The following is a 25,514-nucleotide window of genomic DNA, read 5'->3' on the forward strand; positions in this document are numbered from 1 at the left end:
ATTGAATCAATATGTATTGAAACAACTTGAAATCCTTTGTCTGGCACTACTCAGAAGCAATCTCCAGGCATTAGATCTGCTGGAGCTCCTTCATAGACCAAAAACATGCATCAAAATATCAGCTTCTTCTCTACTGCTCGGAAACCAAATCTGATGGCTCCGTTGGCTTCCGAAGGGGGGTAAAACCGCAGGACACTTGCCCAGGGATCTCCTAGATTACTTCTTCTTCTTCTTTCACTTCAAAGTGCAGTTTTCAGCCTATCAACAGCGATCGCGCTCCGTTGGCTTCCGAAGGGGGGTAAAACCGCAGGACACTTGCCCAGGGATCTCCTAGATTACTTCTTCTTCTTCTTTCACTTCAAAGTGCAGTTTTCAGCCTATCAACAGCGATCGCGACGCGTGCGATTTCATCCCTCTTTCTTTTTTATGAAAAATCCAATAACTGACTGAAAAAGCCACTTGCTTTTTGCATGCAATCCTAATCAAGAATAATATCAAAAATAGGCTAAAATTGTCCAAAAATCTAATATTTTTGGACCATTCATGCCACTCACACTAGTACTAATGACTCAGATCACATTAACTCTCTTGATCAATAAGAAAGTCGGATGATGATACATTCCATGCTTTTTCACAGTGTCCGCATAACATCACGACATCCACCCCCTCTGAACTTGCACATCTTCCGGTATGTGCCAAAAAAACTAGTTGTCATCAGATTCTGAGTCCTCCTCATCCTCTGTAACCATATCCTTTGCTTCTTCATCTTCCATATCTTCCTGGCTAGCCCCTATATCATGGCCACTGTTTTCTTCCAATTCTGGCAACTCATAGATATTAGATTCCCATCTCTTGAATAATTTGATTCTTTTCCCTGCTATCGGAAGTTTTATGGTTGTTCCATCCAGCTCATTTAATGCATAAGTAGCATTATCAATCACTTGTCTTACCACATAGGGTCCAAACCATCTTTTGGAAACTTTACGCATGGCACTAGGTTGGTTGTTTAAACTGCTATCATAAACCAATACCTAATCCCCATCTTGTATGGTTCTTGGTCTCAGTCTATGTCTTTTGTCAAACCGTTTCTTGTTCTGTATCCTTGCTGCACCCAAGAATCTACGCACCTCTGATACATTCGTGCATACATCTTGCATCCTATCAATCCCATCTATTTTTGTTGGTGATGGTCTTTGCTCATAGGGCCCACACATATGCCCAACAATCAAAACCTCTTCAACTCCAAAGACAAGACTTTTGTCCAGAAAGAGTTAAATGCATCTCTTCTAGACGTGTCAAAATCCTCTCACAATCCACAATATGGTCTGTAACAAACTGTTTGCACCCATAAGCATCCATCTCTTCATTCTTTTCATCCACTGCATACCCTTTGATTGGAACATCATCCAAGAAGGGCATTGTCAATTGTGGTATAAAATCCCTGAGTACCCTATTCATAGCATTTGTGATGTGTACCACTAAGTTTGTTGCACCCTGTGGGAGAGTACACATCCATACTAACCCCAAGGGAGTCTTCGTGGTTATGATATCCTTGCTTTCAACTGCAAGCTGAAATTTATCATACCCCGAGTAAAGATCACCCAAAGAATAGATTGCTCTGCCTGCAAAAGCCTCTGTAAATTCATCAACCACAAGACCTGCACCCACATTTCTTATGGTCATTTTTGTTGAGCGGTTGCATGTCTTGAATGAATCTCAAAGCCCCATTCTTTTTGGACACAGTAAACCAATGATTTGAGTACGGGGCTGAAGAGGACTCCAAGATCTTCATGCGAATCTTTTCATTTAGCAAATCCATTAGCTTTGGCAAGTAAGCTTTAGGCACTGGAATATGCCTCAAGTTCCATGGTATATGTGGCACAGTAAATATTACCATAGGAGAGACAACATTTGGATCCACACAATCTATTTCACTTGGCTGAAATGCAAATGTCTTTTCATGCCTAGCCAACATTCGCATAAAACAATCTCTTTCAGTAGGCAAAAGAAACCCTTCTGCACCAACTTTCAATTCTTGTAATGTTTCAGATGTAAACTCATGACCTATATCTTTAGAATCTCGTAAGCTTGGCTGCCTTGACACTTTTTCATACAAGCCCTCACTCTCTGGTGAAAGTGGCAAAGCAATTGGTTTCACATTTTTATCAATTGTCTTATACTTTGTCTCCACAAGTGCTTCAGCCCATTGTAATCCTTCCTGCTAAGCAAACAATGCTATGATATCATACATGTCTAAAGAACATACTGACAACACTTTGTTTTCAGCCTCATTTTCTACATGTTTAGTTGCTGAAATTTCAGCCATAGTGTCATTAATATTCAGCCCATAAAAGATGCTTGAAATGCCTTCATTTTCAGCTAACAATCCCAATGCTTTCAGTTTCTTAGTAGCCCGTTTCATAGATATGCATTCAGCCTTGCACATAGCTTCCATAGGCTTAAACCAACATGAATTGTTTGTTGTAAACTGAGAATAACCAATATTAAATACATGGTTCATTCCATCAAGAGGCGAGTACATCCTCTGAACAACACTACTGTAGCCCCACATTACAGCAGTGCTTAATGAAAATCCAAGTCTTTGAATTCCCTTGCATTTGGAGCCAAAGGAGACTCTCAAAGTGTATCACGATTTCTAGGATGATTAACACAAACAGTAAGAAATTGAACTGCTTTCCTCCCATCCTTGCTTCTGACTCTTGCATAAGCAGAACCATCATCAAGCACCTTTGTTTCCATACGCACTCCTATAATGTAGGGCTGTCCCAAAATCACTACATTATCTTGCACAAAGAAGTGTTGCTCTTCTTGTACATCACCAATCATCACTTTCACATTAGGACATGCAGCATAAAGCTCTCCCGAAGAATTATTTGCAGCCCTCATACGCCAACCATGATCAGTGTCCGCAGGCCATACACCATTTTCATACAATCTATGCTCAATGACATTAATCTCAAACCCATGGTCAAGTAAAGCAACACAAGGAGTTTCATGTTCCCTTATTTTCACTACTGTTTCAGTGGTAGCCCTAGCCCAATGATTTCTTGTGTAATGACTTTGAGGAATAAATCCTAGAGTCTCTTCCCCATATTGTTACATCTGCCTTACTCCACCATGCATATTGCTACAAGACAAAACATTTTCAGCCACTTTTTTCTCTTTTCCACATATTGTCCAATGATTAGTAACATCTTGCATAGATAATCCCATACTTACGTCATGCTCATATTCAGCCCGAATACCCAACAAACAAGTTTCCTCTTCAAATTGCAGCAATGCACTAGTGGTATCACCAAGAAACTAACGCTTCCTCTTAATTATGTCAATGATCTCATTATGAAATTCTCGCTTAGCAATGCTAAGCACCTCTCCCAAGGTGAATTCCACACCCGACTGTTTAAGATCCATTCTTCAAGAACCTTTTTAAGATCTGTGGCTGTCTCAATGTCAAACTGCAACTTATATCCTGGCTGCTTGCCCTCTTGTTTGCTATCCTGTTTTTGCTCCCGACTGACCTCTTCCATAATATACTCGGGAGGTGGCTGATTTGTAGCTTTAAGCTGATCCACACTTCTTCTTGTCATTCTTTTAGATATCCTTGCATTATCTTTGTCTCTCTTTCATTTTTATTCCACAAGTACATCCGTGTTTTATACCTTTGCTAAATATGCATACACTGAATATGCATCTACCGGTGATTCCCAACCAGTTATGTCACGAATATCTTGCCCTGCATGAGACATTTCACTATCAGTAACCTTTCTCTTTTCAACAGCATATAAAGCATATATCCATATTTCATCCTTTGGACCAACCATCACTTAGCCATGCATTCTATCCAACTGTAGACCAAAAGTAGAAGCATGTACCACCACATAAGCATTTCGAACAGCCAAGTCTTCCAATAACTTCTGCATACCTCCCTTTCCAAAATTCAAAGCAAGAGCATGTATCCATATTTCAGCCTTTGGACCAACCATCACTTGGCCATGCATTCTATCCAACTGTAGACCAAAAGTAGAAGCATGTACCACCGCATAAGCATTTCGAACAGCCAAGTCTTCCAATAACTTCTGTATATTTCAGCCTTTGGACCAACCATCACTTGGCCATGCATTCTATCCAACTGTAGACCAAAAGTAGAAGCATGTACCACCGCATAAGCATTTCGAACAGCCAAGTCTTCCAATAACTTCTGTATACCTCTCTTTCCAAAATTCAAAGCAAGAGGCAATCACGTTTCTTGTGCATGGATCTTGCCATCTTTTCAAAAGATGAGTTGTCGTACCAAGGCCTCCTGATAGGCAACACAATCCTTTCTCTCATGCTGCAAACTATCACACCACATACATCTTTTTCCTGGCTTAGGGGTTGCTGCCCATCCCCTTTCCTCTTGTCCTTTTTCATTCAATTTTGCAACCTTCAATTGAAGATCCCGCATCCCTTTGACCAATTCATCTAAGACATCTTCCCTAACAAAGGGAACAATAGCCGGTACAGCCATAGGGTTACCCACAGAAACGGGTGGCTTACTAGATACTTCAATTGTTTTGCCCGTAACAGTGGGCAAGCTGGAGACATGCAATCTTTCTCTTCTTCTATGCTTTTTCACAAGTGCAGTAGCAGCTTCCTTGACATGTCTCCACTCTGTTTTAAGACATGTCTCTGTAATCTGATCCTCCAGCAAATCATCAAGCTTCTCTTGAAGCTCAGGATCTGCTACTTGTAGAAACAATTCAATTTTCTGACTTGCAAGAGCTTGTTGTTCTGCAAGATCCAATTGCTCAAATCGACTTTCAAATTCTCTTAACAATTATGTAGCCACAAGACCCTTATTGGGTTGTAAAACCCACTCCTGAAAAGTCTTGCACGTAATCAAACTGGTATCCTCAATGTAAAATTCTTCCCTGAGTGTCTTCTTGAAAACTACCCAGTCAACATCCTACATATATAATTCAGTAATTCGCGCTTTCAGTTCATGAATAGTGATCTGAACAAAATACCGGCTCCATGCAAATTGAGCTATCCCAAAGAATTTTATCTTTTGAGCATAGGTATGTACATATGCAGATACATTCCTGCCATTGAATAACTTCATCTCACACTCAACTGCTTGCAGAGCATTCATCACAACACTTTCTGTTTGAGCAGAAGCCTGCGTCACCTATTATTGTTGTACCTACATAAGCATATTCATATTTTGCACCGACTGTTGCAAAACATCACTAGAGATTATGTTCGAAGATTCTCTCATCTTGTCTTTTCTTCTTCTGACGACCTTTCACGTCGAGTTCACCAAATGTCGGAGGGATTTTTGTCGAAAGATCGTATCCACCGGGGATCAGAGATGGAAAGAAGAAGAGATAGGAGATGGAAAAGAAAAAAAAGAATAGACAAGAGATAAACACGACAAAGACAAAGCACAATGAATTGAATCAATATGTATTGACAGAACTTGAAATCCTTTGTCTAGCACTACTCAAAAGCAATCTTCAAGCATTGGATCTCCTGGAGCTCCTTCGTAGACAAAAAACGTGCATCAAATTATTAGATTCTTCTCTGCTACTCGAAACCCAAATCCGATGACTCCATTGGCTTCCGAAGGGAGATAAAACCCCAAGACACCTAACTAGGGATCTCCTAGATCACTTCTTCTTCTTCTTCTTTCAGTTCAAAATGCAGTTTTCAGCCTATCAACAGCAATTGCGACGCGTACGATTCATCCTTCTTTCTTTTTTATGAAAAATTCAATAATTGACTAAAAAAGCCACTTGCTTTTTGCATGCCATTCTAATCTAGAAGCTTTTCTAACTTTTTTCGATTTTTACAATAAATAATATAAAAAAATAGACTAAAATTGTCTAAAAATCTAGTATTTTTTGATCATTCATGCCACTCACACTAGTACTAGAGACTCAGATCACATTAACTCTCTTGATCAATAAGAAAGTCGGATGATGATGCATTCCATGTTTTTTCGCACTGTGTCCCCATAGCATCACGACATCGAGAATGAGTGTAACAAACCTTTTGTATATCAATTGTTACCAAGACATATTGGCTCAATGATTCCAAATTAATTTGATGCTCATGTACTTTGAAAGCTACATTGTATTATTTAAGTGTTTCAAAATATGATTAAATGTTCATCTTTCTATTTAAGCGTAGCCAATGGCCAAAATGCCCTATAATTATACTTGAATTGTTATTGACGAGAGATACCCATGAGAAATTAAAAGTTTAGTCGCTCGGTCAAATTGACTGGATAACTCAGATGACTAAGACTTTTACACAGATAGTCACATTGACTAAAAGCCCATATAATGAGTGGTTTCAAAAAGTAAAACCAGATGCTCATAATTGAAGAAACAAACCATGATCCAAGAGACACTTTCTACTTAGCTTGATCTAATCCAAACACTAAAGAAGAAAATCAACTTGCTGACCGGAGTTTGCAAAGATTAGGGTTTCAAAACCCTAATTATCAAAATTGCAGTAACTCAACCCTTTTTTATACAGTTCAAGCACTTGGTGCTTGTGGTTTTGTTTCAATAGATTCCTGAAAAGGAGGTGCCAATTCCCCTCTCAATATGGTGTCGACTCTTTTCTCTTTCTCTCTCTATCTTCTAATTTTCATGGTGATAATTGATCGAGTTGGTTAAGTTCGAAATATTGTCATTCTCACATTCTTCCCCATGCTTACAATGAGGGATGGCTAGTAGTCCTCCTTAGGAACTGGAGAACATGAGGAAATGAGCCTGCAGGCAAACATCACAAGCATAGCATTCCTAGAATGGCCAGACAGCAACAGGAATGTAAAGCTTGCACGTTCATGCATACCAACTGGAACACAGAAAACTGAACACAGGCCATTATTTGCCATTCACACTCCACATGGTCAAGGTTAACAGATAGGAACTTCCCTGCTTCAACAGAGCATTCCTTGGAGGAGAACATTTTGTTGACTTTGGTAACCCACAAACTCAGCAAGCACATGATCAGCCAAAAGGCCTTCATTCAGTGCCAGATGGGTTTGTACAAGATGAATGCATAATCTCATTTCCTAAGGTGGCAATTAGGCCCACAACACAGCCAATATGGCATCAAGTTAAATACATGCTTCAGTCATTTGAACAGATGCTGAATGATCCATACAATGATGAGAAAAATGAAATGGGTTTTACAGAAGCGCATCCAAATACACATCCAAGATTCATGTGTCAAAGATCACAGCAGCCAGAATGATTCCTGGATCTCCTCCCCTTAGATAGCAGACTCTGCAAGTGAGCAGTGGCTTTAAAGCAAAATCTTAAAAAGCAAGCTTCCACTCAACCACAAAGTGTCACTATCATGTAGCATATAAGGGATTCGATTTGCGGGGTTAATACCAATAGCTCTATCCCACATATGCCTGCCTTGAGGAAACTATAAGTCTTTGCTGTGGGCTTCAGAAATTTTTCCATCACTTATCACAACAGCTGACAATTCATTTTCCAGAATCATCTTTCCGTAGTATCTTTTGGGTCTTAGGCAGAGATAGATCCACTTTGAATCATCATGGCTACTTCATTGTTTGACAAGCCTTTGGGCTCTCTGGACCATTTGGACAGCAATAAGACTTTTCCCTTTCTGGTCAAGAAAGTCACAAAGGCGGTACTTTGTTGGTAGCAGGAGCTCTAATGTGGTAACTGCATTTGCTATTTTCATTAATTTACTGTACATTACATGGAACTCCCCACATATTGAGGGCTTCTGCTAATCATCAGCAGAATGGAAACATTGTCATTCCCTTACTGGTAAGTATTGTAACTTCTGTAAGTCACTAAGGCAGTCTTTGTTGACAGCATGAGCCAAGCAGCAATACTATTTCTAAATTCGAGATAAATCAAATGGAAAACACGACCACACAATTCTCTGGGCATCACAAGAGTGCATAAGAAGCTTCACATAAAACCATCAAATATGTAACCACATGAACCGACCTGTGATAGTGAAGTATTCATCTCCACTTCCAATAGCTTTCCAACAAGAACTGCTTCCACCTGCCAAAAAGAAAGGAGGCTTGTGTGCTTAATTTAGCTAGCTTAATAATCCTTGTTATCAGCTCATCCTTTTGAACCAAATACAAAGCAATCTTGTCTCAAGATTTATGTGATGTTTCTAACTGAATGTTTAAGTAGAGACAAAGTTCAATAAACCATATGGATCTATAATCAGACCCAAAATGCAACACATGCACATACTGTATTTTTTTCAATGTAAAAAAATGGGTTGAAATTCAAGTTTGCTTTGATGAAAATCCATTATTTTTTGGACATTTTAGTTCTTTGATCTACTACTTTTGCACTCATTTAGTGTTGATGAGTTTGATCCATTACTTATTGTCTTCATTTATTGTTGATAATTAACGAGTGTTCATAGAAAACCCTCCTTTACTGATATTTTTTCGAATTTAAAAAAAGGGGTTGAAATTCAAGTTTGCTTTGATGAAAATCCGTTATTTTTAAACATTTTAGTTATTTGATCTACTACTTTCGCACTCATTTAGTGTTGATGAGTTTGATCTACTACCTCAAAAATGACAATTCAAACATGTTAAAAAATAAAATGTGCCAACCAAACCTTCAGCACATAACTAGTAAATACTGGAGTCTCAATAGCATATACTATTAGCAGTCATGTGTGTCATTTATGGTCATCTCCTGTCTATTGTTGGGTGTAAAGGCCCTTTACGAGCTCTCCCGTGTATATATCATGTGAACCCACCCTAACAGGTGTAAGTGTACCATACCCTAAGTATAAATACATTCTTTTATTCTTTGTGTGTACCACACTGGTACACACCTATCCGACAACTCACTCTCACTCTATCACTCTAAAACACTCTTCAGCTCTCTGTCATTGAACTCCTTGATCACCGTGTCTGCTCTCAACTCACAGCTCTCTCTCTCTCTTTCTATCTGCTTCTGCTTCGACTCTGCAAACTGGTATCAAGGCCATATGGCTCACCCAAGCTATTGAGGAGTAGACGAGTAGGTATCAAGTTAAGTGACTAGTCGGGCATAACGTGCAGGCATAACAAGCGTCAGACAGTGTCAGATGGACAGGTGGCTATTGCACGACGTTACTAATCGACAGGTGGCTGCATGACGTTACTAATCAACAGGCGGCTGGCTGCACAAGGTTACTGCCTGACAAGGCTGGAGGCGACGCTACTGTGCAATGGGGCTGCACGACGACCACTACGTTACGGGAATGGAAGGCTTCCACGTGACGGGCCACATGGCTTTTCGGTTGCACGAACGACGGGCAGAGGCAAAAGGTCAACGGCCTACTTTTCTTTGATTAACTTCATCTAATTTTTCCCCTTATACCGGATTCACACATACAAGCACAGTGTGCAAATCTGTGTCTTAAAATTTGGGGCTTTTCCCAAATTTGGTGCCTGACACATATTGCAATGACCTCTAGACCATAAATTGCAAACATTGGGTGCATAGGCCTCAGAAATTTTTGGGGATTCTCAAATGCAAGTGAAATATTTACTTTGGTGAGCCAATTTCTTGGAAACTATGCACTATTGGACCCTGAAATTTGGGGCTTCTACAGAAATCGTGAAATTTCTACAACATTACCTGCACTTCATCCTCGGGATGATGTATTTATGCAATTGGAGCAGATTCACTGCAGAAATTTTGGGGCTTTTCACATTGGTGATGTATTTTTGAGTCATTTTGAGACTGGACAGTGAAATTTGCAGCAGATTCACTGCTGAGTGGGAGTCTTCAGAGTTTTGGATGCTTCAAACGTTGAAAAAGGGCAGCTTCTCTTGGTACATGCATTGCTGAATACTCATTATGCAATGAAACAGTGGTAAATACAGCATTTGGGTCATTGCATTTGGGAATTTTGGTGATGTACTACTGAAGTGGAAGCTATCCTTAATGCAAATATATCAGATTTGATTTGTGCACATGCTGTAATCAGTACTTGAGACTGGAATTTGCAGCTAAACATCTGCTTGTTGGACACTTTGGAAGTACAAGAGCGTGTACTTGCTGTTACAATTCAAAAACCTTGCTATTGGCTGAAAGCATTCAGCCCTGTATTGCAGTTGTGTATTGCTGAAGATGGCTGGAAATGCATCTACATCTGACACAAAGAATCTCTTTGAGATTCGTAAACTTGATGGAAATGGTTTTGATCTTCAGAAAGATCGTATGCAAGGTATACTCTTTCTAAAGGATTGTGATGATGCTTTAGAAGAACATAAGCCTGTTGCTTTGTCAAATGAGGATTGGGCTAAATTGAATAAAAGGGCCATTACTTACATTAAAATGGCTGTCACAGATGATAACTTGGTTGATATAAAGGGGCTTGATACTGCCTATGTAGTTTAGGAAAAGCTTAAGGCTACTTATGAGAATACAACTCCTGTCAATTAAGTACATCTCATGCGGAAGTTGGTCAACTTGAAGCTTGATGAGTCCAAACCTGCCTCAAAGCATTTAAATGCTTTCACTAGTATTTTGAGTCAGTTACAAGATGCAGGTTTGCCAGCTTTTGATCCTAAATTGAGGGCTATCTTCTTGCTCATGACCTTGCCCAATTCATGGGAAGCATTGGTTGTGTCATTGAGCAATAACCCCAACTTGACATTTGATGGTATGTGTGGTTCTATTCTGAATGAAGAGATTAGACGCAAGGCAAGTGGGGAAAATTGTGGATTAGCCTACAATGTAAGAACAAGACGTGAAAAAATATATAATGCTGCAAATAAAAACAAAAATCGCAGCAAAAGCAAGGAAAAACAGCAAGATGTAACTTGTTATCAATGTGGTCACAAAGGGCATAAAAATCCCGATTGCAGGTACTTTAAAAAGGAACAAGAACGTAATAACTAGGCTACTGCAAAAGGCAAAAAGAATGATAAGGATAGCAGCTCTACCCCTAAAGAGATAGAAAAAGTAAATGTGGTATCTAGTGTTGTTATTGAGGAGATAGAAGATGATAAAGATGCTATTTGCTGGATGCATTTTCAAATCCGCTTGCTATGACAGTGGAGGACATGTATATCATTAAAACAGATGTGACAGATGCCTTGTTGTCAGCTCATGATGGTTTATCACAATTGTGGATTGTTGACAGCGGTGCTTCTTTTCATGTAACTCCATCTCTGGAGCGTTTTTCTACTTATGCAGAAGATAATCTTGGAAAAGTCTACCTTGGCAACAATCATGCATGTGATATTGAAGAAATGGACACCATACACCTGGCTCTAGAAAATGGTTAAGAATTGATACTTCATGATGTTAGGTATGTTCCTGGCATCAAGAAGAGCTTGCTTTTTGTTGGGCAACTAGACAGCAAAGGTTACTTCACTGCTTTTGGTGGTGGTATGTGGAAAATACAAAAAGAATCTATGCTAGTTACTAGAGGTGGTAAAAAGGGGACTTTGTATTATCTCTACTGCAAGGCACTTCTTGTAAAGTTTGTTGTAGTTGCTGAAGTACAATCACACATGGAGTTATGGCACAAGCGTCTTGGACATATGAGCCAAAAGGGTTTGCAGCCACTCTCTTCACTTGGAAGAGTTGAAGAGAAAAGCTCAAAGCTTGATTTTTGTGATGATTGTGTTTGGTAAACATATAAAGAGTCCCCACTCTCATGGAGCCTCTAGGAAGGCATATATTCTGGATTTAGTCCATTCTGATGTTTGCACCATGCCAATAAAAACTCATAGTAGTTTCCGTTATTTTGTGTCTTTCATTGATGACCAGTCTAGGAAGCTATGGGTCTACTTGCTTAAGCAGAAAAGTGAGGCATTGGATACTTTTAAAAGGTTTTATGCATTGGTTAATACTCAAAAAGGCCTAAAGTTAAAATGCATAAGAACAGATAATGGGGGAGAGTATGTATCTAAAGAATTCAATAAGTTTTGTGATAACACTGGGATCAAACGAGAGCTTACAGCTCCTTACAATCCATCTTCTAATGGTGTGGCTGAGCGAATGAATCGCACGTTATGTGAGAAGATTCAGTGCATGATGTCCACAGCTAATCTCTCGAAATCGTTTTGGGGAGAGGCACTTAAAACCGTAGTGCATATTTGCAACCGATCTCCACATCGTGCACTTGAAAGTAGCATCCCTGAAAAGGTTTGGTCTGGCAAACCTGCTTCATATCACCACTTGAGAGTCTTTAGCTGCGAATGCTATGTACATGTACCTGTTAATACCAAAACCAAACTTGACATGAAATCTCATAGAGGCATCTTCATGGGTTATGGAGATGAAGGTGAAATGGGCTATCGAGTTTGGCTTCCAAGCATAAAAAGGGTGCTACGTAGCCGGGATGTGATATTCAATGAGTCAACATTGCTGAAAAATGTCACATCTAATGACTCAGACAAAAAGAAAGTTAAATTTAAGCATGATCAGTTACTTGAGCAGCCATCAAACACTAAAAATTCAGCTCCTTTTGATGCTGATTATGACAATCAGTGTATCATTATTGAGCCAGATGAAAATGGGCAGCAAGGAGAGGCTGAACATCAGCTTGAGCACCAAAATCAGCGTGCTGAAAATGAATTACAGCAGCCTAAAATTGTATTACAGCAACCTGAACATGCAGTTTAGCAGCCAAACAATGAGGTCATTCACATTCCCTTGGATGTGGATCCACTACTTCATAACACAGATCATTGGGTAAGAAGGTCTACACGTGTCAGAAGACCTACAGAAAGTTTTGATCCTTCTTTGGACTGCATTTTGCTCACAGATGAAGGTGAGCCTCTTACGTATAAAGAGGCCTTATCATGTGAGTTAAAGAAAAAGTGGGAACTAGCTATGCACGAAGAAATGAAGTCACTGTATCAAAATGATACTTGGGATTTGGTTACATTGCCCAAGGATAGAAAAGCCATTCCTAACAAATGGGTCTATAAAATCAAATGTGTGGATGGCAAACCCAAATACAAAGCCAAACTTGTGGCTAAGGGCTATACACAAAAGGAGAGCATTGATTTTCAAGAAGTGTTTTCTCTTGTTGTCAAAATGACCACTCTTTGAGTGTTATTTGCCATTATAGCATCTATGGATCTTGAACTTGACCAGATGGATGTCAAAACTGCATTTCTGCATGGTGATCTGGGAGAAGAGTTGTACATGAAACTGCCCAAAGGCTTTGTTATACATGGAAAGGAGCATTTGGTATGTAAGCTTATGAGAAGCTTGTCTGGTTTGAAACAGGTTCCTAGACAATGGTATAAAAAGTTTGATGCCTTCATGCTCTCACATGGTTTTAAAGGGAGTAGTGCAGATCACTACTTATATATTAAGAAGGCTAATGATGAAAGCCTTATTATACTTGTGCTTTATGTGGATGATATGCTTATTGCTAGTAAGCATAAAAGCCAAATTAATACATTGAAAAGATAGCTAAATTCAGCATTTTCTATAAAGGATTTGGGTGCAGCTGTTCATATTTTGGGCATGCGTGTCACACGCAATAGAGAGCAATAACTCTTATTTCTCTCACAAGAAAAGTACATCAGCAAAGTACTTGATCGTTTTTCTGTCTGATGTTAAGCCTCTTGGTGTACCTTTTTCCACCCTATCTTATGCTTAGCAAAGCAGATTGCCCAAAAGATGACAAGGCAGCCAGTACCATGAAGGGTGTTCCTTATGCTTCAGCTTGTGGTTTACTCATGTATACTATGGTTGCTACTAGACTTGACATTGCTTATGCAGTGGGAGTTGTAAGTAGATTCATGTCAAATCCTCGCAAAGCACATTGGGAAGCAGTGAAATGTATCTTACGGTACCTTAAGGGCACACAAAGAAAATGTATTTGCTATGGCAAGGGTACGTTGGATCTGCAGGGGTATTGTGATGCAAACATGGCAGGTGACTTGGATACTCGCAAATCTACTAGTGGGTATATCTTTACCTTGACAGGTGGGGCGGTTTCTTGGTGCTCTAGATTCAAAAAAATAGTAGCACTCTCTACCACTGAAGCTGAATATATTTCAACCACTGAGGCTTCAAAAGAAACAGTTTGGGTTGGTCATTTGGTCAAGGATTTTGGGCCCCCCACCAAAACACTTGTACCTAGATGTGATAGCCAAAGCGTTGTATGCTTGGCTAAGAATGCCATGTTTCATGCATGTACCAAACATATTGATGTTCGGTATCATTTTATCAAATAGGTTCTCGATGATGGTCTAGCCACCCTGACTAAGATCAAATCACAGGATAACCCTGTAGATGTGCTCACTAAAAGTCTTGCAAAGGCTCCATATGAGCATTGCATTAGACTTGTGGGAGTTGGTTAAAGATTCGCTTAGGACCTTTAAGTGGGAGGTTGTTGGGTGTAAAGGCACTTTACGCACTCTCCCGTGTATATATCATGTGAACCCACCCTAACAGGTGTCAGTGTACCGTACCCCAAGTATAAATACGTTCTTTTATTCTGTATGTACCACATTGGTACACACCTATCCGACGACTCACTCTCACTCTATCACTGTCAAACACTCTGCTCACAACTCTCTCTCTCTATCTGCTTCCGCTTCGACTCTCCACCTATTAGCTTCAATCTGAATTAGAGGACATTCAGAGATCTAACATTGTATTTCTCTGTCATTTTATCTATCCAAGACACTTCAAGTGTAGGTCTCACACCTACATTTCATTTCTTGCAAGATGGACACTTACAATGGGCAAGATGACCTGGGCAGCCATATTTTGGGCAATGATCAGCTGGTGTGCCAGTTGTGGCATCAATTGGCAATTTATAGCCTACCTCCCTCACTCTAATTTCATCCATCCATCTGATCATTTGTTCATTCAGCGAGCCCTCCTCATTCTTCTATTTCTGTTGGGAATAAAGGGCCATCGTGCCTTTTATATGTGCACAGGTGTGAACACACCCTTAGCACATTTGTACTTTCATATATATCTATCTAAAACCTAAAGAGGTACACTCGTCATTGTACCCAAGAACATTGTGTCATGCTCACTCTCCTTTCTACTGTTCTATACTCTATCTGTGTTATCCGTCGCGTTCACTCTCAACTCTGCCAGGCTCCTTTAAATTGGTATTAGAGCAGGTAACGGGCGTGAGGTGGCACGTCTGAGGTGATAGGTAGACGAAACAGGTCGCATGCTGCAAAAGATGTGTTTGTGGCGACCAGCAAGCTCAGGCCACATGCTGCAAGAAACAGTTGCAGGCTACCATGCAAGTCGTGGGCTGCAAGAAACAATCGCAAGCGACAGTTGCTGTTGGAGAGCAAGCGATACATGACCAACATGGGTAATGGGCGACGGCTTCGCAGGCGAGGCGACAGTCAACAGGCAACTCGACGGCCGACAGGCGACAGTGTCGACTGCGTGACGGGCCAGCAGATGGGCACATGTGACCTGCGTGACGGGTCTACGGACAAGCGTGCGACAGGTCGTGACGTCAGGTCAATGGACCTCGTCACATCATTTTTCAAAGGACCACAAATTCGTTTTTTTTTCTCTTCAAAATTCTCCTTGAATTTTCCTTGGTCTGATCGGTGTTCGTGCGTGTAAGCACAATTCAAAATTTTGGCCAGATTTGTGCCAAAAAATTGGGGATTTGTCCAGATTTGATGCGAGCATGACACAACAGTGATATTTGTCTCAAAAATTGGAAGAATTTGTGACATTTTGCCTCCAACAGTTGGGGCTTTTCATGTACATGCAAAAATTGGCCTGAAGTTTACCCAATTTCTTGACATTGATGCACATTGGACCTCGTGCAATTTGGGGCTTTTGCTGTTTGGGTAAAATTTGTGCGCCATTTGGTCATTTTATGTACATGCGGGTTTAATTCCATGCAATTTGGACATCTAGCACTCGGAAAAATTTGGGGGTTTTGCTGAAATTGCTCTATTTTGGCAAAATTAGCCTATTCTATGCATGTTAGAGACAGTGCAGATGTATGGTTGATGCTTTGAGCACAAAAACTTTGGGGCTTTTGACCGTGCGTGTCAAATTTTGTGCCCGTGGGTGCATGTACAACAGAAATTGCAGCTAAAATTTGGGACTTCTCATGTAATGTGATGTATTTTCCTTGGAGCAGTTGTAATCAGTTGTGGAGTACTGTAGCACAAGGTTTAGTGCTTCTAAAAATTTATTTGTAAATCTGAAATTTCTGCATTGTGGTTAATTATTGTTGGTTGGTACTTGTTTGTACCTTGGTCACTTGTGTGACAGGTTGGATCTGCATTTGCTGAATTTTTTGGTCACATTTGGGCTGAAAATCGTGGCTGGCAATAGTGACAGCAATCATCTCATGCACATTAAGAAGCTTGAAGGAGCATATAACTTTGCAATCTGGCAAAAACAGTGTTATAATATCCTATTGTAGAAGAAGCAGGCAAACCCCAAATCCGGGAAAAGCCCTAAATTTTCGGGCCAAGATTGCGCAGATTTCAGTGAAATTGACTCATCAAAGAAAAAATCTCACTTGCATTTGAGAATCCCCAAAAAAGTTTGGAGACCTGCGCATTCAATGTCTGCAATATCTAGTCCAGAGAACACTGCAATGTGTATCAAGCACAAATTTGGGAAAACCCCCAAATTTCAAGACACAGATTTGCACTCTGAGCTTGTAGGTGTAAACACCCGGTAATGGGAAGGGGAAATTTGGGGAAACCCCCAAATTTCAAGACACAGATTTGCACTCTGTGCTTGTAGGTGTGAACCCCCGGTAACGCGAAGAGGAGGCAAAGGGAGTTTCAAGAAAAATTGATTTTGAAAGAAAATTATGACGGGGCCTGTTGACCCGCTCGACCATGCCGCCACGGGTGTCGTCAGCGTCATGCAGCTCACCTCCAATCCGGTCGCCTGGTCGCCCGTTCATTGTAGCCCTATTGCCCGCCACGCAGTCCTGTTGCCTGCCGTACCCTGTCTGACTGGCAACACATCTACTGCCTGACCCGTCACGCAGCTACACGTTGTCTGCCACCTATGAGCTATCACCTACTGGACACGCCTGCTTGTCGACTGGTCCCGTGTCAGGCAAGCTGCGTTTGCCTGCAGCCCGTTAAGTCTGCCAATTGTTGCCCATCAGTGACTCCTACTCGCACCTGACTGCCTACTGACGACTGGTGCCAACTCCGGAAAGCATGCTCGACATGCGAGCTTGTTACAACTCCTGCTCACCTATGACAACTCTTGCTCGTCGAGTCCACCTGGGACTCCTACAACACCTGAGTTGTCTCTTGTCTGCTCTGATACCAATTTGAGGTGACCGGGAGGCACGAAGATCAAGACAGTCGATGTTCGTTACGTGCGAAGAGACAGAGAGAGTGAGAGAGAGCAGAGTAGAGAGTGTGCACGATTTGTGGGTACAATGACGAGTGTATCTCTTTAGGTTTTTAGATAGATATATATGTGTAAGTACAAGTGCTAAGGGTGTGTTCATACCCGAGCACATTAAAAGGCACGAGGGCCTTTATTCCCAGCAACTGCAATGTACCAAAACAAAGCAAACTATACTGGAATTCCCCAAAAGACATCATCGTGAAAACAACATTAGCCACTGTTGCTTAACCATGCCATGCCAATGCCAAACACTTGCTGAAAATTTTCAACTAGCATAAACCATAAAAAGGATTCGTAAAGAATCTAAAACTGCTACCAAGAACCCATAGAATGCATTTCTCATTAGCATATCTCAATTGTTTGTCCCTAGAACCAGTTGAATACCATTGAAAATTGATAATCATCCATTGAAAGCCAACACTTGATAATCAATCTCTAATGATCATAGACTAATGACCATACTCTAATGATCATACACTAATACAAACCGATGCATACTGATGCAAATGTATAGTTTTAGAGCTACAATGAAACCCACAGACATACTGTCAACATAGTACCCTCGATGCACACTAAATGCATCCCACATCCACTATACACGAGAGTTGGTCCATCACTAGAGGAGTGAAAGTGCTACCTCCCCCTTGAGCATCAGGCAATGCTCTGGACCCTTGCTCTGTTGAACCTGACTGAGCCCGACGTGGCTCTAACTGAAAAGCCTTGAGATAAAGCTGCAACAACCAAGGATGGTTTGTCAAGTCATTCTCTTTCATCCACTTAGCATCCATTGGTGAATAGTTCTGAAACTTTACCAAATACCTTTCGAAAACTTTACCTCTCATCTTTCTCTCTTTATGTGCCAAAATCTACACAGATATCAAAATTTCATCCAACTCCTCAACCTCTAGTTGAATTTCACCAAATACATCCTCAAGCCCATCACCATGAAAAGATCTCAATGAGCTTACATGAAAGGCATTGTGTATCAGCCAATGTGGAGGCAATTTCAGCCTATAAGCAACATCGTTGATCCTCTCCAACACCTTGAAGAGCCCAGATCTCATACTCAATTTTGGATACAACCTCTGTTTACCTTTCATCTTTTTCAACCTTGTCTTTTCAAAACACAACATATAATCACTCTCTACAAACTACAAAGCACAACTATGGCCATCAAATGCCTTCTTTTGCTTCTCTAGAGACCTTTGAAGAGTATACTTAACCTTTGCATAGGTTGCATCCGGCTGAAATTTTCTTTGTCCTTCCATCCGCAAACAAATGGTCGCGATCAAAAGAGGCAAATTATACAATGGTTGATCTTTTGAGATGCTATGTTTCTTAGTATAAACTAGAGTGGGAGCAATATTGCCCTTGGTAGAGTTTGCATGCAATAATACAATGCATAGTTTCACTAGCGAAGCTCGATTTGAGGATGTGGAAGATATCCATATTTTCAAGCAATCCCTTCCAAAACAAACTGATCATCCCATGATCTTGATCATTGATGATCAACTTTGGCATGCCGTAATACTTAGGAACATGCTGCCAAAATAAGCATGCCATATAATCAGAACCATATGAAGCATTTGCACAACCAACACTCATTCCTTGAGCCCCAAAAGCACATATAATCAGCACCACATAAAGCATCTGCACGACCAGCACTCATTCCTTGAGCGCCAAAAGCACCAGGGGGTGCAAATGCATTACCATACATGCCACTTTGTGGCCCAGGCACCATGCCAATGCTACCATGCATGGATTATGCATATAACCAACCATACTTAGATACATCGGGTCTTGCACAACATGCATTGGTTGTTGCATACAATAAGAAGTTGTGCCATTACATTCCCATATGCGGTCCTTGACCCACCTTTCAAGTTCATGATAGGAGTGTTTGACAAAGATTGATATTTGCTCCTAGTTTGTTCTCATCTGAGAAGACCCCTTTAGCAATTTGGCCAAAGGCAGAGAATCCATGGCAAATAATGTGCTTTCTGTGGAACAAATTTGTGGTAGGCATCAATATTCAGCTATTTCTATTCTCTGTGGTTAGAAATTGGTATGATTGATATCAAAATCAATGTCTTTCTGGGGCACCTTGGTGATGGCTTGATCACTAGTTACTTGGGTATCCATGATCCTATATGACTCTTGTATATGGTATGATGGTACAAGTTTCTAGTAGATCATGGTTGTGGTAGGGGGTTGTTCCTAGGTACTTGTTGTTCCCCATCGTTGGAGAATTTATTGTATTTATAACCCGTAATGTAAGATAGGGTTATTTGCGTTATTTGATCTTGTATTGAGCATTTCTTAGGGTGTCTTTTAGTGGCAGCTAGAACAAGCATTTCCACTTATAAGGAGCTTCGTTTATGGCCAAATGTTGCACATTCTTGGCCGCCTACAATTAACATGCTTGGTATAGGGTGGCACTCCATCACTGCCTACAGACAAGTGTTCCTTTCCACTCTCTAGTGTGCTCATCACACAGTTGTATCCTATGGAGAGGGGGAAACTCGATGCACTCTATTAGTCAGCCACTAGCCATGTGAATTGTCCACATCATCTCATGCTTTGGTATATGGGTTTCATGGCCCATTTCTCCAAACATTGAGAACCATGTGTTTTTTATTCCCTTATCCATTTCATTTAGTGTTCAATGTTTACTAGTATTTCCATGCATATCTCATTCTCACAATACTAGGATGCTCGGTATCACTCAAATCGCAAAACCCCCCCCCCCCCAAAAACCCAAAATTGGTAAAGAGGGTGAAACATGTGAAGGAGTTAGGGAAGTGCTCTTGCTCCTATCCTCTATGCACGCTAGATGCCCTATTGCTATTCACTAGCCTAGTGTTGAGTTCAATCCACATGCCTCCCCATGTCAATGACCTCTATTCAAAAATGGGAGAAGATCGTTTGAAAAGAATTTATCTACCTATGAAGAAGAGAAGCTATTGCCAAAGCACTACAGTCTCTATTCTTCTCTAAAGAATAAACAATTTTTTTGGAATCCTCCAACTTCCATCGCTCTTTGCCTAGTCATCACAGGTTGGCTTTGATACAAACTATAAGACACTAAGTCCTAATTATACAACTCAAGAAAATGATAAGAGAACGTGAAGGTGGAAACAATCCTCCAATTGTATATTATAGCAATAATATGGATGCGTACAGGCCCCAGGGTACAGCTGCCAACAGCACATCCATTCTATGCTCTAGCCCCCATGTTCTATTTGGTACACACCAATATCTATGGAGCCATTCGGCATTCTACACAGTTCGACAGAACTCCTTGATCCATCACAACCAGTATTTGTTCAGTCTCATTCAGCCATGAACACACCCGTTTGTACTCACGCTCACACTACCAACCTTGCTGTAGCCTCGCCATGAGAAGATCTTGATCAGCACAGATCTTGATCGCTTGCTGCAAGAGAAGAGAAGACAATGTTGATGATGCCTTCACTCCTCTTCCATCACAATAAGTAGGCACACGTAATGCATTCAACCAGACATGCTTTTGTTCAGACAACTTCTGCCCACCACACAAACCTTCCATGTGATCACGCATCTTGAACCATCATGATCACCTGTTATTGACCTTGAAACCAACTGCCTGTTGTGTTGCTCATAATCAACCTGCCATGTGACAGGCATGCTACAAATCCACTTCCTGCAAACTGACCCACTGGTGCAAACAGTTGGGATTCACTGCAATGAAAAGGTGCAAATTGCAACCTCAACTTTCATGTATCAAACAAACTACCAGCTTGACTGAAAAGAGTTGTGTGCATTTCATGAGAGTTAAAAGTCGGTACACACCTGAGATGATTGTTGCTTTAGAGAAGCAGGAAAAAACTTGAGCATTGTAGAGAGAAGATCAATTCCATCATTCTGTAGAAATGCACAGAACTTCCACATTTTCAAAAGCCAAGAATTCACCACCCAAAAAACTTCTGCCTTTTTGTAATCTGGGCAAATGGAGAAGTGAAAAAGCTCACTAACCCATATAGATTTGGAACCCTCTTCAGCAAGGAGTTGCAAGACCGGCTGGGTCAACTTTGCACTAAGTCCAGTTCCGTCACGCCTTACACCAGTGATTTCAATGAGAGCTCCCAACCTAAGGGCATTATGCCAAACTCCATTGAATCCAGATTAAGAATCTGACATTTTAACTACAGTGAGAACTACTAATTAAGATCCATACATATCAGTCAAACAAGCCAATTATGAGCAAACTGCTAGGTAAAATGAAACCCAACCAATATTCATCTCCAGACATTTCTGAAGCATTCAATAGATCTAATATTTAACAACAACAAAAGGATTTAAATGGATTATACCATAGATGTACACTATGCCTGCTCCTAGTCTATTCTTAGATGGGGGGCACTTTGACAGTGTGGCTGAAGGAGTGGATTGTCATTGTTTGTAATGTCCCCCATCACTGTATATTTCATAGTACTGATCACCTATGATCTGAGAGGGTGTTAGTTTAGTACATATTGTGGGCTTTAGGCACTGTGTTTAGCCTTTAAGGCACCAGATAGAGGTAGCTGGGCAGCCCATTTAAGGGTTTCTTCAGCTGTCTGGTGTCTCCTCTCCACGCTTTTAGGATTTCTTTAGTTGTTTTGTGTCTCCTCCCAAGGCTTCTGTATATGCTCCACTCCTATTTTGATTGTTGTATTGCATCATCTTGCATCTTTGGAGTGTTTGAGCTTCCTACGTCCTCCTCTCGGCTCGGTGACCTGTTCTACTGCTTACCGACCTGTTTCCCAACATGTGATGATGTGAAACCTTGCATTTTGGGCTGCCAATTGGTCATGGAGGGCTAGGACTGCTTCACTTGGGCTGCCTTTGCTGTCACATGTGCTGCTGAACCCTCCTTCACCTTGCACTTGTGAGCTGATGTCATCCAGTGGCTGGTAAAACCTTGAACCCTGCACTTTTGTGTTTTTTACATTCAGAGTTTTAGTAAGGGTCTCATTGTGAAGATATGCTAGGGTTTGCATTGAGGAAACACAAAAAGTACCACCACGACTGAACCACAAAGACTCAAACAATGACGTGCAAAACTCGAACCCTAAAAATAAACATAAACACAGAAAGAGAGAGAAGAACTTTGAAGTGAATGAATGTTATAAATGAATGTAAGAGTGTACAAAATGCTCAAGGGTAGAGCTGAAGAGTGTCGGAGTGTGACATCCGGAGATGCATCCTGAGCGTTGTAACCACCACTCGAAGATGTCGGAGTGTGGAAACTACAAAACATTGATCACCAAGGCAGTAGGAGATCCAGGTAACAACAAAGGAAGTGGAGGATGATGTAAGTGCCACACTAGTTGCAAAACGCAACCCAAGAAGCAATCGCCAAGTAATGGAGTCAGTCGCTAGGATGCTGATGGTGCAAACACAAGTTGTTCTCGTGTAGAAGATATTGGTGATGGTTGGGAACACCAACCATAGACAATGTAGAACTCCCCAAGCAACAAGGCAATAGCAAGATGAAGGCACTGGGTTGTGGAGAGACTGATGATGACGTGGCAGCAATCGCATGGGCTGGACAGCCATTTAGTGAACGTTGATGGCTGAAATCTGCATGTGGGAGGGGCTAGGCAGCCTATCTATTGATAGATGCAGAAGGATCCTCCCAAATTAGGGTTTTGAATGTGGGACAAAGGAACTCTCTAAAATCAATCCCCGTTTAGTGGTATTTTTGAGGCTGTTTTAAAGAGCTTATCAATATGGAATGAATTTTTAACTTAACACCCCCTCTCAAGTCCAAAACTAGAACCGAGAAGAGACTAGAAGAAAAGCTCAAGCCCAATTTTACCCCAAGGTGTCCCACCCCAAAGCAGCTAATCAAACAAAGGGTATATGTCGGCTGCCCAATGGCCTACCAAGACTACAAAGGCAATAGTTATCTTACCAAGGGAATCCAAGTGATCATCCCAAAGAGGCCAATATATCGGACAAAGGGTGCACATCGACTACCCAATGGCCTACAAGGACTTGCAAAGGCAAATGAAACCACATTGAACTCTTTTTACTTTTTCTTTTTTCTTTTTGGAGAATAGATATGGTTTACAACCTTTGAAGTAATTGTTCTTCATGGGAAGAATGAAAAGGGATGGTTAGATCCAACACACTACAAAATAAACAAGGAAATCCAACCACTCAAGGGTATCAATGACAAGGGAAAGTGTGACGAAGGATGGTGAGGTCATGATACCTTAGCCCGTATGAACACCCACTATGAGGAGAGAAGAGAAGAAGAGAGAAAGACTAGATTTCCAATTTTCTGCATAGTGTATCATTTTGTGCAATTCAAGCAATGATTGAAGGCAAAGAAAATCAAGAATCCATGTCCAAGAGTGCTTCTCTCCTCTCTAACAATTGCAAAATTATCATTTCGTGAGAAATGAGGGGGCACCAAAAAAATGTATCCCCTGGCTATCGTTATATTTTTTATTGCTTTTGCCCTCTTAATCACCTAATTAGCAAATAACTAGTTCACTTCCCGCACTTTCACACTGTTGGCGAGTGGTTTCTTTAAAATCGAAGGGGCCAACAAGCACAAATTCAAGATTTGAAGATACAACCATATTCCCTCATTATGTGGCTATCTAACAAGCTCTAATTGACGAATGGACGCTTCCAATGTGTTCCGAGCCAATCTCTTTTGCTTAGAAAGCTTCGACGCCTCTTCATTTTTATCGCAAATGCTTCATTTTCTGCTTCAGTTTTGGTGCCTAGTCACACCTCTCAACAATGTTCCCACTTAAATCCTTCCATTTTGGTCGTTCTTAGGCATTTCATAGATGACCTTCCTCCCCTTTTTCACACAAATTTTTCAAGTCAGACCCTATGGTAATTTTACAAGTGTTGTCATATTCTTAGGTATGTAGTGAAATGAGAAAAACCGCATAGAAATACACATTAACACACAATATGAGGCCATGCTGAAGCAATCTCCATGTTGTGAAACCCATATAAACATTGCACAAGTATATATTTATTATTCCGTAACATCGGGATCCATCTAATCATTCAATTACCCTCAAAATCCCATTTTTCATAATTTTACTCAATTTTACTCATATAAATGCCTTTTAAAAACCAATTATTATTACAAAACGCATGTTGATCAAGCAATTAGAAAATATTTTTCTAATTTTTTCTCAACAAGAACACTTTAGATGCACATACACTATTCATTTTCTCCATTTTCAAATAAAATGAGACTTACCGTAAAATACTCCATAAAATTGCTTTATTTTTTATTATTTTGGGATCGCTTAGACAGCCCGCTAATGCTCCACACAGCCACTACCAACCACCTTCATACTCCCTCGCTCCATTGCTTGCATCATATCACATTGTCGTGACACTGCGCATCTACCACTACAAACCTGAGGGCGGAGCTTTTTGCCAGGACTTTGGACTCTTTAGTCAGCGTCATTATGAGTTTATTTTCCGTTGTGTGTATCTTTTGTGTTTGCATTTGCATAACGCACGAGCACATGCAGTTAGGCTAGGCACGATTTCTTCAATGCATTCATAATTTTTTGCATGGAAGCATCGCTCGATTGATTGCATAGCATGGACTCAGATTTGCAAACTGCATGAGTGATTGGGCAGAAAAAGCATGTTCTTGATAGGGCACAATTCATGGAAAAACGGATCACATGAAGAAGACTCAAGGACTTGATGAAATTCGGATGTTGCCAGTGTAGATGATATGACTCTTTATAAGCAAAATTGGATCAATATTTAGCAGTCCACGAAAGCTAAAAGATATCAACTCATATTATGGACATTTACCTGGAGTATTACTACATCCAACACTTGCATTCTTTGTGAAGATGGTGGAAACTTGCTATGAAGATAAAACATACATTCGGTATTGACAAAGCCCATCACTTGGATAATGACCTCTCTTGAAATCTATGGTGATATAAAACTTGCTATTACACTTTGTAAAAAGAAGGAATGTTTTATTCCCATGGATAATCATTAGTCAAACTTCAACATGCTTAACATGCTTTGTATCTAGAATGACTGGTCTATAAAAATGCCTTGCGGGGAACTTAAATCCTGATTAAAACTAATCACCTTTAGTGC

At 40.6% G+C, this 25,514-nt stretch overlaps 1 protein-coding gene across 2 annotated transcripts in view; it reads right to left on the minus strand.

Moving 5' to 3' along the window:
* The window catches only part of LOC148040049 (proline-, glutamic acid/leucine-rich protein), a 50,199-nt gene that overhangs the window by 4,627 nt on the left and 20,058 nt on the right, over positions 1 to 25,514 (minus strand). For both annotated transcript variants that reach the window (XM_087696473.1, XM_087696479.1), the window contains exons 4-6: positions 21,396 to 21,510; positions 21,213 to 21,284; positions 8,007 to 8,066 (exon numbers count right to left, since the gene is read on the minus strand). In XM_087696473.1, the coding sequence (XP_087552599.1) occupies positions 8,007 to 8,066; positions 21,213 to 21,284; positions 21,396 to 21,510 (247 nt within the window). The remainder of the gene's footprint in view (positions 1 to 8,006; positions 8,067 to 21,212; positions 21,285 to 21,395; positions 21,511 to 25,514) is intronic.

The sequence above is a fragment of the Lygodium microphyllum genome, chromosome 2 (assembly GCF_053477565.2).
Source record: "Lygodium microphyllum isolate KBCC chromosome 2, Lygodium_microphyllum_v1.1.10, whole genome shotgun sequence".
NCBI classification, from domain to species: domain Eukaryota; kingdom Viridiplantae; phylum Streptophyta; class Polypodiopsida; order Schizaeales; family Lygodiaceae; genus Lygodium; species Lygodium microphyllum.